Source organism: Giraffa tippelskirchi, chromosome 8, assembly GCF_054371585.1.
Source record: "Giraffa tippelskirchi isolate mGirTip1 chromosome 8, T2T-mGirTip1v1.2.pri, whole genome shotgun sequence".
Taxonomy (NCBI): domain Eukaryota; kingdom Metazoa; phylum Chordata; class Mammalia; order Artiodactyla; family Giraffidae; genus Giraffa; species Giraffa tippelskirchi.
In genome coordinates, this window is record NC_137282.1 from 5,043,727 (window position 1) to 5,056,617 (window position 12,891).

Below are 12,891 nucleotides of genomic sequence, written 5' to 3' on the forward strand. Positions count from 1 at the left end.
GTGTGTTTGCTTAAAAAAATAGCTGCAGAGCATCCTTGGGGTCTTTGAAATGAAAATTTTAGATCTTGAAGAAACTCTCAATATTATGTAGTTCCAAGACTGCAGGTAGATTTCACGTGGTGGCAGTTTAGCCGCTAAGTCACGTCCAACTCTTGCAACCATTTTGCGACTGTAGCCCGCCAGGCTCCTCTGTCCATGGGGTTCCTCAGGCAAAAATACTGGAGTGGGTTGCCATTTCCTTCTCCAGGTAGATTTCATCTTCAAGGCCAATTCAGATGAATTGGTGGTGAACGCCTACAGCAGGCGTCAGTAAGTTTTTTCTCTCAAGGTCCAGATCATAAATATTTTCAGCTTAGTGGGACACACTGTTTCTGTTGCAATCACTCAACTCTGTCATTGGCTGAAAGCAGCCTCAGACAATATGTAAGCAAATAAATGCAAACATTCTAAGCTCTCATAAAACTTTATTTTGCTGAGTGAGCTGGATTTGGATGGCCTTTGTTTTACTGGTAGGCTACACTTGGCCCTTGAACCATGCCAGCCTCTGGGCTAGTATGGTGATAGGCAGTCTTACCTGCATATTTCAAACAGACACAAAAGATATAATTAATTTTCCTCATGTGATTGTCTAGAGATAGGTGTCTGAGTAGCTCTGTTCCCCGTGGACATTGAGGGCCTTGGGGTCCCTCCATCATAAGCCTTTACCCTCCCTGGACTGCTACCCTAATCCCCATGGACTAGGCTGGGTCCCAGAGCAGTTCAGCTGGCAGGAAATGGAGAAGATAGAAATTACCTTTTTAGGATGTGACGTGAAAGTTGCACACAGCACGTCTGATCGATGAGAACATGATTACATTGCCACACCCGGCTGCAGAGAGGAAATGCTCTCTCTGGGAGCCATGTGCTCAACTAAAAATCTGTTATCATGGATTTTTAAAGGGAACTTAAATTAAGAGGGAGGCTGGAGTTAACAGTTTGCCACAGAATTTATAAGGGAAGGTGAAAAGAAATTTTTGTCTGTTTTTACCTAATATGTAAACAGCAATGACTAACATTGCATAATACTTTAGAAATTTAGAAAAGTCTTTCTCATACATTAGTTTATTTAATTCTTCAACATTATATTCCCTTGAAATAAACACTATCATTGGAAGTACATATTATCTTCATTTAGTTGAAGATTAAATAATGCTCAGGAGTGTGACTCAGGGACTTCCCTTGTGGCCTAGTGGTTAAGAAGCCACCTGCCAATGCAGGATCAAACCAGGGTTCGATCCCTGGCCCAGGAAGATTCCACAGGCTGTGAGGCAAATAAGCGCATGCGGCACAATGACTGACTCCATACACCACAACCGCTAAGGCCCTTCAACAAGAGAAGCCACGGCAATGAGAAGCCCGTGATAGCAACGAGCAAGGAGCCTCCGCTCACTAGAGAAAAGCCCACATGGCAATGAAGACTCCACGCAGCCAAAATAAATAAAAGGAGTGTGAGGGACATAGAGAATAGACTGCCGGTTGCCAAGAGGGAGGGGGGGGGGATGGAGTGGGAGGTTGGGGTTAGCAGATGTGCAGAATGGATGGACCGCAAGGTCCTACTGCATAGCACAGAGAACTATGTTCAATATCCTATGATACACCGTCATGGAAAAGAATATTTAAATAAGAATGTATACATGCAAAACTGAATCACTTTGTTGTACGGAAGAAATGAACACAGCATTGTAAATTAACTATACTTCAATTAAAACAACTTTCTAAATTAAAAAGGTACAAAAAAAAAGAAAACTGTGAGCTTACCAAAGCCATCCAGCTGCTACATACAGAGCCCAGACCTTACTCTAGGCTCAGCTTCCCCATTTGCTCTCCTGTAAACTCATCTCTCCTAATGCCTAACCCTCTAAAGGCCTGTGTCTTGGTGTTTACCAAGTAGAATGTCCCAGCAGAGCAGAGGCTCTGACACGTTAGTGTGCAAAGTACCTGATTACCTTACCCCAGCCCTAGAAGTCTGCATTACATGGCCCTGGGTGGAAGCCCTGGAATTGTCATGCCATTGGAATCACCGCAGTGGTCTTACATTGTATTATTGTATATTGCTTTAACAGGGGAGATATTTCATATTTCCGTCTGTTCTTTCCCTTTTGGCCTTCCTATACTTACATGTGCTAAATTTTGAAACTCTTGCCTTCTGAAAAATCCCAGCTAATTTCTTTTGAAGCATCTCTAACTCAAAACAAACAAACAAATCAAACAATGATAAAATGTCAAAAATGAATTTTGGAAGCCAACATATAGCCTCTCAAATAGAAGTTTTCAAAGTCCTTGGTTGAGGGGGTGGCGTTATATCCTGTAGCTAATTTCCCAGAGATTTCTCTCTGGCTTTATGTTAACCTCAATTCCCAGTCAATTGCATTGAGCTTTTTACTTGCCTTTTTCTCGGTCAGACATCAGGATGAATTTAAACTCCTTTCTCTGCCCAATGGCCTCTCTGATGTATTTGCAACTTTTGCATTCCCTTGCCCAGTAGAATCTGATGGAAATTCCTTTGGGGCCTTTGAGTCAGAAACTTTTGTGTTGCTAATAGAACTTGACTTCATTAGCATTTCAAATTCCTCGACGTTCTCAGGGAAGAGGGCTCCCCATCAGCAGCCTGATTTACCAGACTTCCTTAATGGAAATCAGCAGTGGCCAGTGCTTTGGCCCTGTTTCTACCAGCACATGTCACTGAGAAATCCTTTTCAGGGATTCTAGAGAAAGATGCTAGAGTAATCTGAGGAGCTTTACTTTTATCCCTCTCTGTACTCTAGACATTGCTGCCAAAAAGCCACACACCCTTCATGTCCGTTGGTAGCTGGATCCTGGGTAGAGGATGACTCAGAGATAGTTGGGGAGGTGGATGAGTAGATGGGTAGATGGACAAGTGGAAGACAGATAAGTAGAAGAGAGGATGGATGGTGGATGGGTAATAAATGGGTAGGTGGATGGTACAGCAGAAGAGTAAGTAGGTGGACAGGATGGATGAATGGATGGAAAGATAAGATAGACAATGCAAATCTTCCATTTTGTACAATATCCTTAACATTTAATTAACCATAATTGGCCTTATGTTCCTGAGGCTAACTACCACTTTGCAAAAAACAGCACACCATGTGATCTACTTTCTGCCTCCCACAAGGAACAGCAGGGTGGAGCTTGTCAAATATTTCATTGCCATTCTGACTCAGTGTCTGCTTTGGAAAGGAAAAGAAAGCATCCTTTTGTAAGGTATATAATAATGCCTCAATGCTGAGGAACTTAAACCAGGCATCTATGTAGCAAAATCCCCTGGGGAATTTGCCCTAATTGCATGTGCCTGGACCCCACAGCCCGAACTGTGCATCCTGGCTGAAAATTCCCGTGCTGACAGGAGATTCTGTGTCCCTGACACCAGAGGCAGCTGAACAGGGTTTGAGTTCTGTGTTCCTGACCTCGCGTTCTCCTTATAGACCTGCCACTACATTTTTCAAAGTACTTATTATATATCTCAGGCAATGTTCTAAGTCCTTTTTGCTTGTATTACCTCATTCAGTCTTTACCCCAACTCTTGAAGGTAGGTGCCATTAATATCTGCATTTTACAGGTGAGGTAGTTGAGGCACATAGGGGTGGAGTAACTGTCAGGGTCACACAGCTGGGAAGAGGTGAGGCTGGAGTTGAAATTCAGTCCACATCCAGACTCCACAGCCCCACCCACCATGCTGTGCCACCTCTCTGATCGCTTTTTAAATATGGATTCATTTGGCTGACCCGGGTCTTAGTTGCAGCACGCAGGCAGGGTCTTTTAGTTGTGGCATGCAGGATGCAGTTCCCCAGCCAGGGATCGAACTTGGGTCCCCTGCATTGAGAGCGCAGAGTCTTAGCCACTGGACCACCAGGGAAGTCCCTCAGCTCACTTTTGAAGCACCCTGGTTCAACTTTCTGTGATGACAAAACTTCTCTATCTGCACAGTCCGGTTGACGTAATAACCACTAGCCACATGAAATGTGGCCAATATGACTGAGGAACTAAGTTTTAATTATATTGAATTTTAACTACTTTAAACAGCATGGTTTAAGAGGCAACTGATAGCCTCTTTTCATACAGATGATCTAAAAAAAAAATTATTAAGTGCTGAACTAGGCAGAAGGAAGACATCTCAGCTATTGACATTATCCTCTAGTCCCAAAGCACTCTGAGAATCCTTTGTGATTCTTTCCATCCCCAAAAGGGCCTCTCAATTCTTCTAAGTGCTCTGCCAACTGGGTGGGACAGCTACCCTTAGCTCCTTGGAGGATGTGTTGAAAAGAGATAGAATAAATAATTCAGGAAGAGTAATACAGGCAGGTTGTAGCATGGTGGGGCCATTGGCACTTATTCTCAGGAATCATTGTTACATTTTCCATCTTCCGGATACTTGCCACCGTATATTAGGGGAAGAGGGAATTGATGGAAATCACTGACTTCAAAGCAGGGTTCAGTGTGGAAAAAAGGAAGTATGGTGGCATCTGGGTTCCTTGAAGGAGAGATGTAATCCCATACTCTTTACAGAAGGAGGTGAAGAAGTAGGAAAGGGGAAAATGATAAGCCAAGAGAGGAATAAAGATGACCCTGGATGAAATACTGCAATAAAAGAGCCATATTGTTCTTTGTATGATACACAAGTTGAAATTGGGTGAAGCTTTTCAAGAACATGGAAAGTTAAAGTGTTAAGAAAACTCAAATGTATATGGTTAGGTTTTATGGGATAGAGACAAAGCAATGTCGAATTTGACGAAATCATTGAATGTTGGCTTAGAACAGAGGTAGACAAACTGCTGGCTTCCCTTGTGGCTCAGCTGGTAAAGAATCCGCCTGCAATGCAGGAGACCTGGGTTTGATCCCCTGGAGAAGGGAAAGGCTCCCCACTCCAGTATTCTGGCCTGGAGAATTTCATGGACTGGATAGTCCGTGGGGTCGCAGAGAGTCGGACACGACTGAGCGACTTTCACTGTCACTTTCAGACAAACTGCAGCATACGGGTCAACCCAGCGGAATGCTGGTTTTTGTAAATAAGATTTCATTCAGCACACACAGGTTGATTCATTTACATGTGCTCTCTGGTGCCTTTAACATTACATCGGCAGAGCTGAGCAGTTGCAACAGACGCGGTATAGCCTGCAAAACCTAGAACACTTCCTGTGGCCCTATTCTGAGAGAGCTTCCTGACCTCTGCTTTAGAACTTGGGGTGGGGAGGGGAGGGGAGGGGAGCATATATCAGCATAACCGGTTTGGAGTACTATTTTGTGTGGCCATCAAATTTTAAAATGCACATTTAACCTGTCAACACTGTTACTAGACTTTTTTCAGCAGATGTTTTGGTACAGATACCCACAGGGTTTCTTATAACACTGGAAAACTGGAAACAACATAAATATCCACTCGCTGAGCACTGTTAAATGAATTACAGTGCATTCATGTAAAAGAATACATGATACTATACTAGTTTTAAGTGTTCAGCAGGGTAATTCAGAATTTCTAGAGATTATTCTCCATTAAAAGTTATTATAAAATAACAACATCCCTGTCCTGTACAATGTATCCTTGTTTTTTATGTTTTATACATAGTAGTTTATATCTCTTAATTTCCTACCCCTAGCTTATCCCTGCCCCCTGTAATGACTAGTTTGTTCTCTGTATTTGTGAGTCTGTTTTGTTGTATACATTTGTTTGTTTTATTTTTAGAACACAAATAAGTGGTAACATAAAGTATTGATCTTTCTCTGTTTGACTTATTTCACTAAGCATGATACTCTCTAGGTCCACCCAAGTTGTTGCGAATGGCAGAATTAAATTCTTTTTTATGGTTGAGTAATATTCCATTGTATATATATGTACCACATCTTTTTTTTTAATTAATTGTTTTAATTGGAGGATAATTTCAATATTGTGATGGTTTTTGCCATACATCAACATGAATCGGTCACAGGTATACATGTGTCCCCCCATCATGAACTCCCCTCCCACTTCCCTCCCCACCCCATCCCTCTGGGTTGTCCCAGAGCACCGGCTTTGGGTGCCCTGCTTCATACATCGACCTTGCACTGGCCATGTGTTTTACATATGGTAATGTACATGTTTCAATGCTATTCTCTCAAATTATCCTACCCTCATCTTCTCCCACTGAATCCAAAAGTCTGTTCTTTACATCTGTGTCTCCTTTGCTGCCGTTCATGTAGGATCATCAGTACCCTCTTTCTAAATTCCATATATATGTGTTAATATACTTTCTCTTTCTGACTTACTTCACTCTGCATAATAGGCTCCAGGTTCATCCACCTCATTAGAACTGACTCAAATGTGTTTCTTTTTAATAGCTGAGTAAAGCTCAGTTGGTAAGAATCTGCCTGCAATGCAGGAGACCCCAGTTCAATTCCTGGGTCAGGAAGATCCCCTGGAGAAAGGATAGGCTGCCCATTCCAGTATTCTTGGGCTTCTCTTGTGGCTCAACTGGTAAAGAATCTGCCTGCAATGTGGGAGACCTGGGTTGGATCCCTGGGTTGGGACAAAGATCCCCTGGAAAAGGGAAAGGCTACCCACTCCAGTATTCTGGCCTGAAGAGTTCCATGGACTGTATAGTCCATGGGGTCACAAAGAGTCGGACACGACTGAGCAACTTCGACTTTGACTTTTACTTTCAGTGTTCCATTGCGTATATGTACCACAACTTCCTTATCCATTCATCTGCCAATGGACATCTAGGTTGCTTCCATGTCCTAGCTCCTGTAAACAGTGCTGCAATCAACACTGGGATACATGTGTTTCTCTTTCGGTTCTGGTTTCCTCGGAGTGTTTGCCCAGCAGTAGGATTGCTGGGTCGTATGGTAGTTCTATTCCCAGTTTTATAAGGAATCTCCATACTGCTTTCCATTGTGGCTGTACCAGTTTGCATTCCCACCAACAGCATAAGAGGGTTCCCTTTTCTCCACACCCTCTCCAGCACTTATTGTTTGTAGACTTTTTGATAATGGCCATTCTGACCGGTGAGATGATATCTCATTGGGTACCACATCCTCTTGACCCATTAGTCTGTTACTTGGGTTGCTTCCATGTCTTGGCAATCGTAAATAATGCTGCTATGAAAATTGGGGCACATGTACCTTTTCAAATTAGCATTTTCATTTTTTTCTGTATATATACCCAGGAGTGAAATTGCTGGATCATAAGATATTTCTGGTTTTATTTTTTTGAGGAACCTCCGTACTGTTTTCCCACCAACAGTGTAGGAGGGGTCCCTTTTCTCCACATCATCACCAACATTTGTCATCTGCAGTCTTTTTGATGATAGCCATTCTGACAGGTGAACGGGTGATATTGTGATTTTGACTTGCGTTTCTCTAATAATTAGTGATGTTAAGCACATTTACATGTGCCTGTTTCCCACCTGTATGTCTTCTTTGGAAAAAAAAATACTGTCCATTAAGGTCTTCTTCACATTCTTTCAATAGGCTTTTTTTTTAATTGAGCTATTTGTTGTTTTTAATGAGCTAGTTCTATGTATACTGCTTATTACTAAACAGAACAATGTCACAGAACATTATATATTGTTTGATTACAGTTATAGAAAAGCAACAAACAATCCCCCCAAAGGTATAGAGACAGGTGGCCAGCCCTTGGCATTTGATGAACACATGGATGGTGTACATATTATTGTCACTTTTTATCTCCTGGACTAGACTCTGAGTGTTTATGAAAACGCATTTCTTTTTTAAAAGTCCAAATAAAAAGGGGGAAGCAACAAACAAGAGGAAATAGCCCCAGGTAGGCTCCCCGGGACATGAGCCAGTGCCAGCAGGGGTGGCCGGAGCCGAGGACTGGCTGAGCCCATTGCGGGCCGTGCAGGCTCACCTGGCCGGAGTTTAGTCTCCTGGCAGGACTCGCAGGAACTGGAGGGCACCAGCACCCACAGCAAACGCAGGAAGCGCCGATCGGGCCACTCGGGGGGTGGGAAGGGAAGGGGCGCCCCTGTCCTGGGGACAGTGTCTGTACGTGATGGCTGGGAAACTGGACAAAGCGGAAACTGCCGAGAGAGGCGCCACATGCAGGGCGGACGCAGCGGCCATCCCTGGAGGCGGAGGGGCATTTCTGAGCAAGCATACTTGTTTCCCGGGCCCTGAGCAGACCCAGTGTCTGCGGGGATGGGGCTTCGTCTTGGGGTTGCATGTACCTTGCAGTGTGCCGGCCTCAGATCCGTGGACACCGCCAGTCCCGGCCCCTGAGCCGGTGTTCAGAGGGACAGGCCGGGGCGGGTTCCTGTGCTGATCAATGTTAGGGCTTCCCCAGCGCCCAGCTCGGAAAGCCGCTAAGCCTGCGGGTGCAGGAGCCCCAAGAGCCGGCTCAGCACTTGCTCTGTGCCCGCCACACACACCCCTGCCCCGGCCGCCCTGCTGAAACCCCCACTCCACTCGGTGCTGGTCATTTATTTGGGGGCAGAATTATGGCAAAAGGGGTTTACATGAGAGGAACAGTTAAAAAAAAAAGTAAAGTAAAAATCAGTAGAAAAACGCAGGGAGGAGGCAGGTGTGTCTTTCTAATAATGGATCCGGGCCCATCGCTCCGCCCCACGCCCGCCTGCACTCTGCGTGACTCGTGGCGGGGGCGGGGGCGCGCGCCCGTGGGAGCCCTTTTATTTAGACATCAGAGGCGCGAGGCCGGTTTTGATCGCGGCGGGTGCAGAGCTGGTGCGCAGAGACGCCTGCTCCTTCTTCACCAGACTCTCCAGTTCGAACATATTTGCCCAGCGTGATTCATGGTGTTGCTTTCTGGATTGTCCAGTGGGTAATCGCTGTACAGAAACCAGAGAAACAGATGTAGACCCTGAACCCTGGCTATAAATTTTTGTTTTATGATTATGGGTTTCAAATGTGCTGTGTCACACTGACAAATATACAGTTATTCCAAAACAAAATGAATTTAGGGCTCAAACTTTTGCTTTTGTGTTTGTTTGTGGTTGGGAATACTTTTATTAGCATTCCTTTCATCATTGATCAAACACAAAGAACACAGAGGCCGTGACACATATCCCAATGTTATTTTATGCCTCACTAAGAGCATATTTGGGAAAGGGTTCTTCCCAAGTAACTGTTTGGTTAATGTTTAAAATAAGTGTCAGTAAGTTAAATTTCATTATCCACAAATTAACTAGGCCATTTTTCACCTTCTACCTGTTCATTAATCTTTATGGTGCACAGATATATATTTAAAGAACTGTGGCTATTTGAGTGTCTTTCCTTAATTTTACTTAAGATGAAGAATGTGAAGGAAAAGTCAGATTTTCAACAAGTATAAGAATCATATTTACTGACAAAGAAATGCATGGCTCAATTTAGGGGCTACTTTTTCAATTATACTTGGATTAAATAATAACTCTAATAGTTGCTATCCACCTAGTCAATTCAGGATGATAAATGATAGATTAATGAATACTGTTGCACTATAAAAAAAACCCCATAATATCCTATGCACAAGGATTTAAGCACTGCTCATTCATTTCAAGCCTCAAGTTTATTTCTCTACAGTTAAGAACACTGGGTTCCTAGGTGAATAGAAACGTAAAATTTTCTTATACAAAGAAAATACCAATCTCCAAATCCCTAACACACACACACACACACATCTCTGTTACTGTTTTTGTTCTGTGACAGAGTATTGAGGAAAGAAATGTGGGAACAGTTGTCTCCCTTCCTGGATGAGGCTGAAACTGTAGCTTAAGGAATGAGAGTAAACAGAATTTGGGGGACCCTGTCCCCAAGTTCACTACCTTGAGACCAGTGCACCCTACCCTTCGGAAAGATGCTGAGTAAGTGCTAAGTGCCATAGGTACCCTGTGCACAAACCTGGACACAGTGCTGTATTTCTTCTAATTTAGCTCTTTCAGCTATACCTTAAATATAGCTGCGCCCCCCCCCCAAAGAACTTTTCACCCATCTTGTACAAAATAAGTCCAGTTTCCAAGGAATTCTAAGGACCATAGATCAGCATTTGGAGCTATAAGTTTCATGGTGGTGTTGGTTTAGTCGCTAAATCATGGACCACGTAGCACCTGGCACAGGACTCGGTGCTTGGTGTATCTTTACAACTATCTTCATGACAGGAGTGTTACCAAATGTCTTGTAAATTCCTCTGTGCTCCTTGCTTAAAATGTGTGTTTTCTTTGTAGTTAAAGGATTTCTTATAATAAAGCTCTGTTACAAATGACCATATAAAAAAGAGAGAGAGAATAACAAACATGGAGTTTCAGCAAAATCGTACCTCTTTTATCATCAGAGACTTTTCAGTTGCAAGAACTGAGCTTGCTGGGCTGAACACTGTTCAAATGTACCTTCCTAAAAGGGTCTTTGACTTGGTAAGTGTGTGCAATGCATAGTTTTCATGTTACGCCATGAGTGCCACTTAACAACTGTGCTAGCCAAGCAGCACAGGGTGGGTACCGGCAGGCTTTTTAAAGGCCTGGATGCCAATGCGCATTCCAGCCGGTGCACAGAAAGGAGACAGCAGCCGCCCTTCCCTGGGAGGGGCGAGGAAGCCGGCCCCCTGCCCGCCCACTAGCCCTCCCTGCTTTGTGAGAGAATCCGCAGTCCGGAGTGGAGCGGCACTGGAGGACGAAGGGTGCTTCCATCCCTCCCGGAGCTGCCTTTCTTTGATATACCCTTGCATCCTTTCAGCAAGTTGTGCAAAATGGCTGCAGGGTGGACTGGCTCTCCCTTTAACAGCTCTCGGCCTGGTATTTGTAAACACCGTGTCTGTCCTTCTCAGTGACGGCTGAAAAGCTTTTCCTTCCTCCCGTCAGTGTGGGAGATGTCAAAAAACAATCCTTTTTCTTAAAATTACTATCTTCTAATAAATAGCAAAGTTTGGAGGGACTAGGAGGGGTAAAAAGTGGCCCTTGGAAATAGAAAACTTGGACACAGTCAGTTCTAAAAATCTGCATTTAGTTATGCGGTGGTGGGAGTCGGGGAAGGGATACAGGAGCGGCGGCTGTGGTGAGAGGGGTGGCCCACGCGCTATTCCAGAACAGTAAAGTAATTTTCATTCAGGCCTGGGGTTCCAGGGAGCTGGGTTCTAGTACTGATTCTGAGCAGTGGGCCCTCAGCTTCCCTGAGAAGAGTCACAGCTGATTGTCCTGGAATGTGTGCTGTGGGCCATGCAAGCGCTGTTTCTCTTTGTCCTCACAGCAGCCCACTGGGGTAGGCAGTCCTATGTTCCCATTTGACAGATGAGCAAGCTGAGGCCCCGGGAAATTAGATCTTTGTCCCAGGTCACACAGCTGCTCAGAGGTTGAGCTGGGTTGGAACCTTGTTCAGTGACTCCCGCATGCACAGTCTTGATCACTGTGTTTTATGAAACCCTGCATATCTGCATGATTGCACGTGTTTGGGGCGGGAGGAACTCATTCTCGACTCCTTCATATGCTGCGTGTAGACTCAGGATAATTTTTAAGAAACAAATGAATCCAGAAAGCCGGAATTTTACTGCCGAGCCAATGCAGTCCCCTTCGGCCCGCGAGGGACAGAGAGAAAAAGACTATCAAATGGAAAGTTTCTGGACCCCTGCTTCCCCGAGGGGCGGCTCCTCTCCGTGCTCCAGTTTAGGGCTTGCGGTGCTTTTGCAGGAGTGGAAAAACACGCACGTTACGAGGCATTTACCAGACAGACAGACGCACGGAGGAATGTCAAGGCTGGGCCGGGGGCGGGCGAGGCGGGGCGCGAAGCCAAGCCGAGGCCCCGACAACCGGGGCGCAAAGGGCGGGCGCCCGCGGGCGGCGGGCCCGGAGCTGCGTCCCGGTTCTGGCGGCTGCTCGCGGCACCGTGTGCTCCCGACGTCTCCCGCTCCGCGCGCGCTCCTTCCGCGGGGGCCCGGGGCCCCGCGCGCTCCTCCCCGGGGCTCCGACCCCGCGCGCTCCCGGTGGCTGCCCGGGCCCCGCGCGCTCCTCCCCACGGCCCCGGCCCCGCGCGCTCGGAGCGGAGGCGCGGGGCGGGAGGAGCGCGCGCCCGGCCGCGGGCCGCCCGCGCGGCGGGGCTGCTGGGAGCGCTCGGCTCTGTGAGAATCCTGGGAGCTGGTGATGTCAGACTCGCTGGGTCATTTGAAGGTTAGCAGCCCGGGAAGGGTTCACCGAAAGTTCACTCGCATATATTAGGCAATTCAATCTTTCATTCTGTGTGACAGAAGTAGTAGGAAGTGAGCTGTTCAGAGGCAGGAGGGTCTATTCTTTGCCAAAGGGGGGACCAGAGTCCCCGCGCGAGCCGCCCGAGGACGCGGATGCCGAGGACGCGCGCGAGCCGGGCAGGGCTGGTCTGGGCACCGTCCGGGTAGGAGCCGCACCGCATTCCGAAGGCTTTTTGCAGGCGTCGGCTTGGAAGGAGAACTTGGGATCTTTCTGGGAACCCCCCGCCCCGGCTGGATTGGCCGAGCAAGCCTGGAAAATGGTAAATGATCATTTGGATCAATTACAGGCTTTTAGCTGGCTTGTCTGTCATAATTCATGATTCGAGGCTGGGAAAAAGACCAACAGCCTACGTGCCAAAAAGGGGGCAGAGTTTGATGGAGTTGGGTGGACTTTTCTATGCCATTTGCCTCCACACCTAGAGGATAAGCACTTTTGCAGACATTCCGTGCAGGGGAGATCATGTTTGACTGTATGGATGTCCTGTCAGTGAGTCCTGGGCGAATCCTGGATTTCTACACTGCGAGCCCGTCTTCCTGCATGCTCCAGGAGAAGGCTCTCAAAGCATGCTTCAGTGGATTGACCCAAACCGAATGGCAGCATCGGCACACTGCTCAATGTAGGTTTATTTTTTTCCCTTCTTCTACCCAGAAAAAAAAAAAAAATGAATTGTGTC

The 12,891-nt window shown here is 46.1% G+C and overlaps 1 protein-coding gene and 1 non-coding gene across 30 annotated transcripts in view; one reads left to right on the forward strand and one right to left on the reverse strand.

Moving 5' to 3' along the window:
- Positions 1 to 12,891, forward strand: part of RARB (retinoic acid receptor beta) — a 1,227,259-nt gene that overhangs the window by 967,347 nt on the left and 247,021 nt on the right. For 2 of the 29 annotated variants that reach the window (XR_014062369.1, XM_081521091.1), the window contains exon 1: positions 12,028 to 12,834. The exons of 25 other annotated variants lie outside the window; for them this stretch is intronic. Coding sequence is in view for 2 of the 4 variants with exons in the window: in XM_081521091.1 (XP_081377217.1) it covers positions 12,678 to 12,834 (157 nt within the window). In the remaining 2 variants the exon portion in view is untranslated. Of the gene's footprint in view, positions 1 to 12,022; positions 12,835 to 12,891 lie in introns of those variants that run through there. 2 more of the 29 variants (XM_081521086.1, XM_081521092.1) reach the window with 2 other exon arrangements.
- Positions 3,841 to 3,913, reverse strand: TRNAE-CUC (transfer RNA glutamic acid (anticodon CUC)). Its single transcript has one exon. It is a non-coding gene; the product is annotated as a tRNA-Glu (tRNA).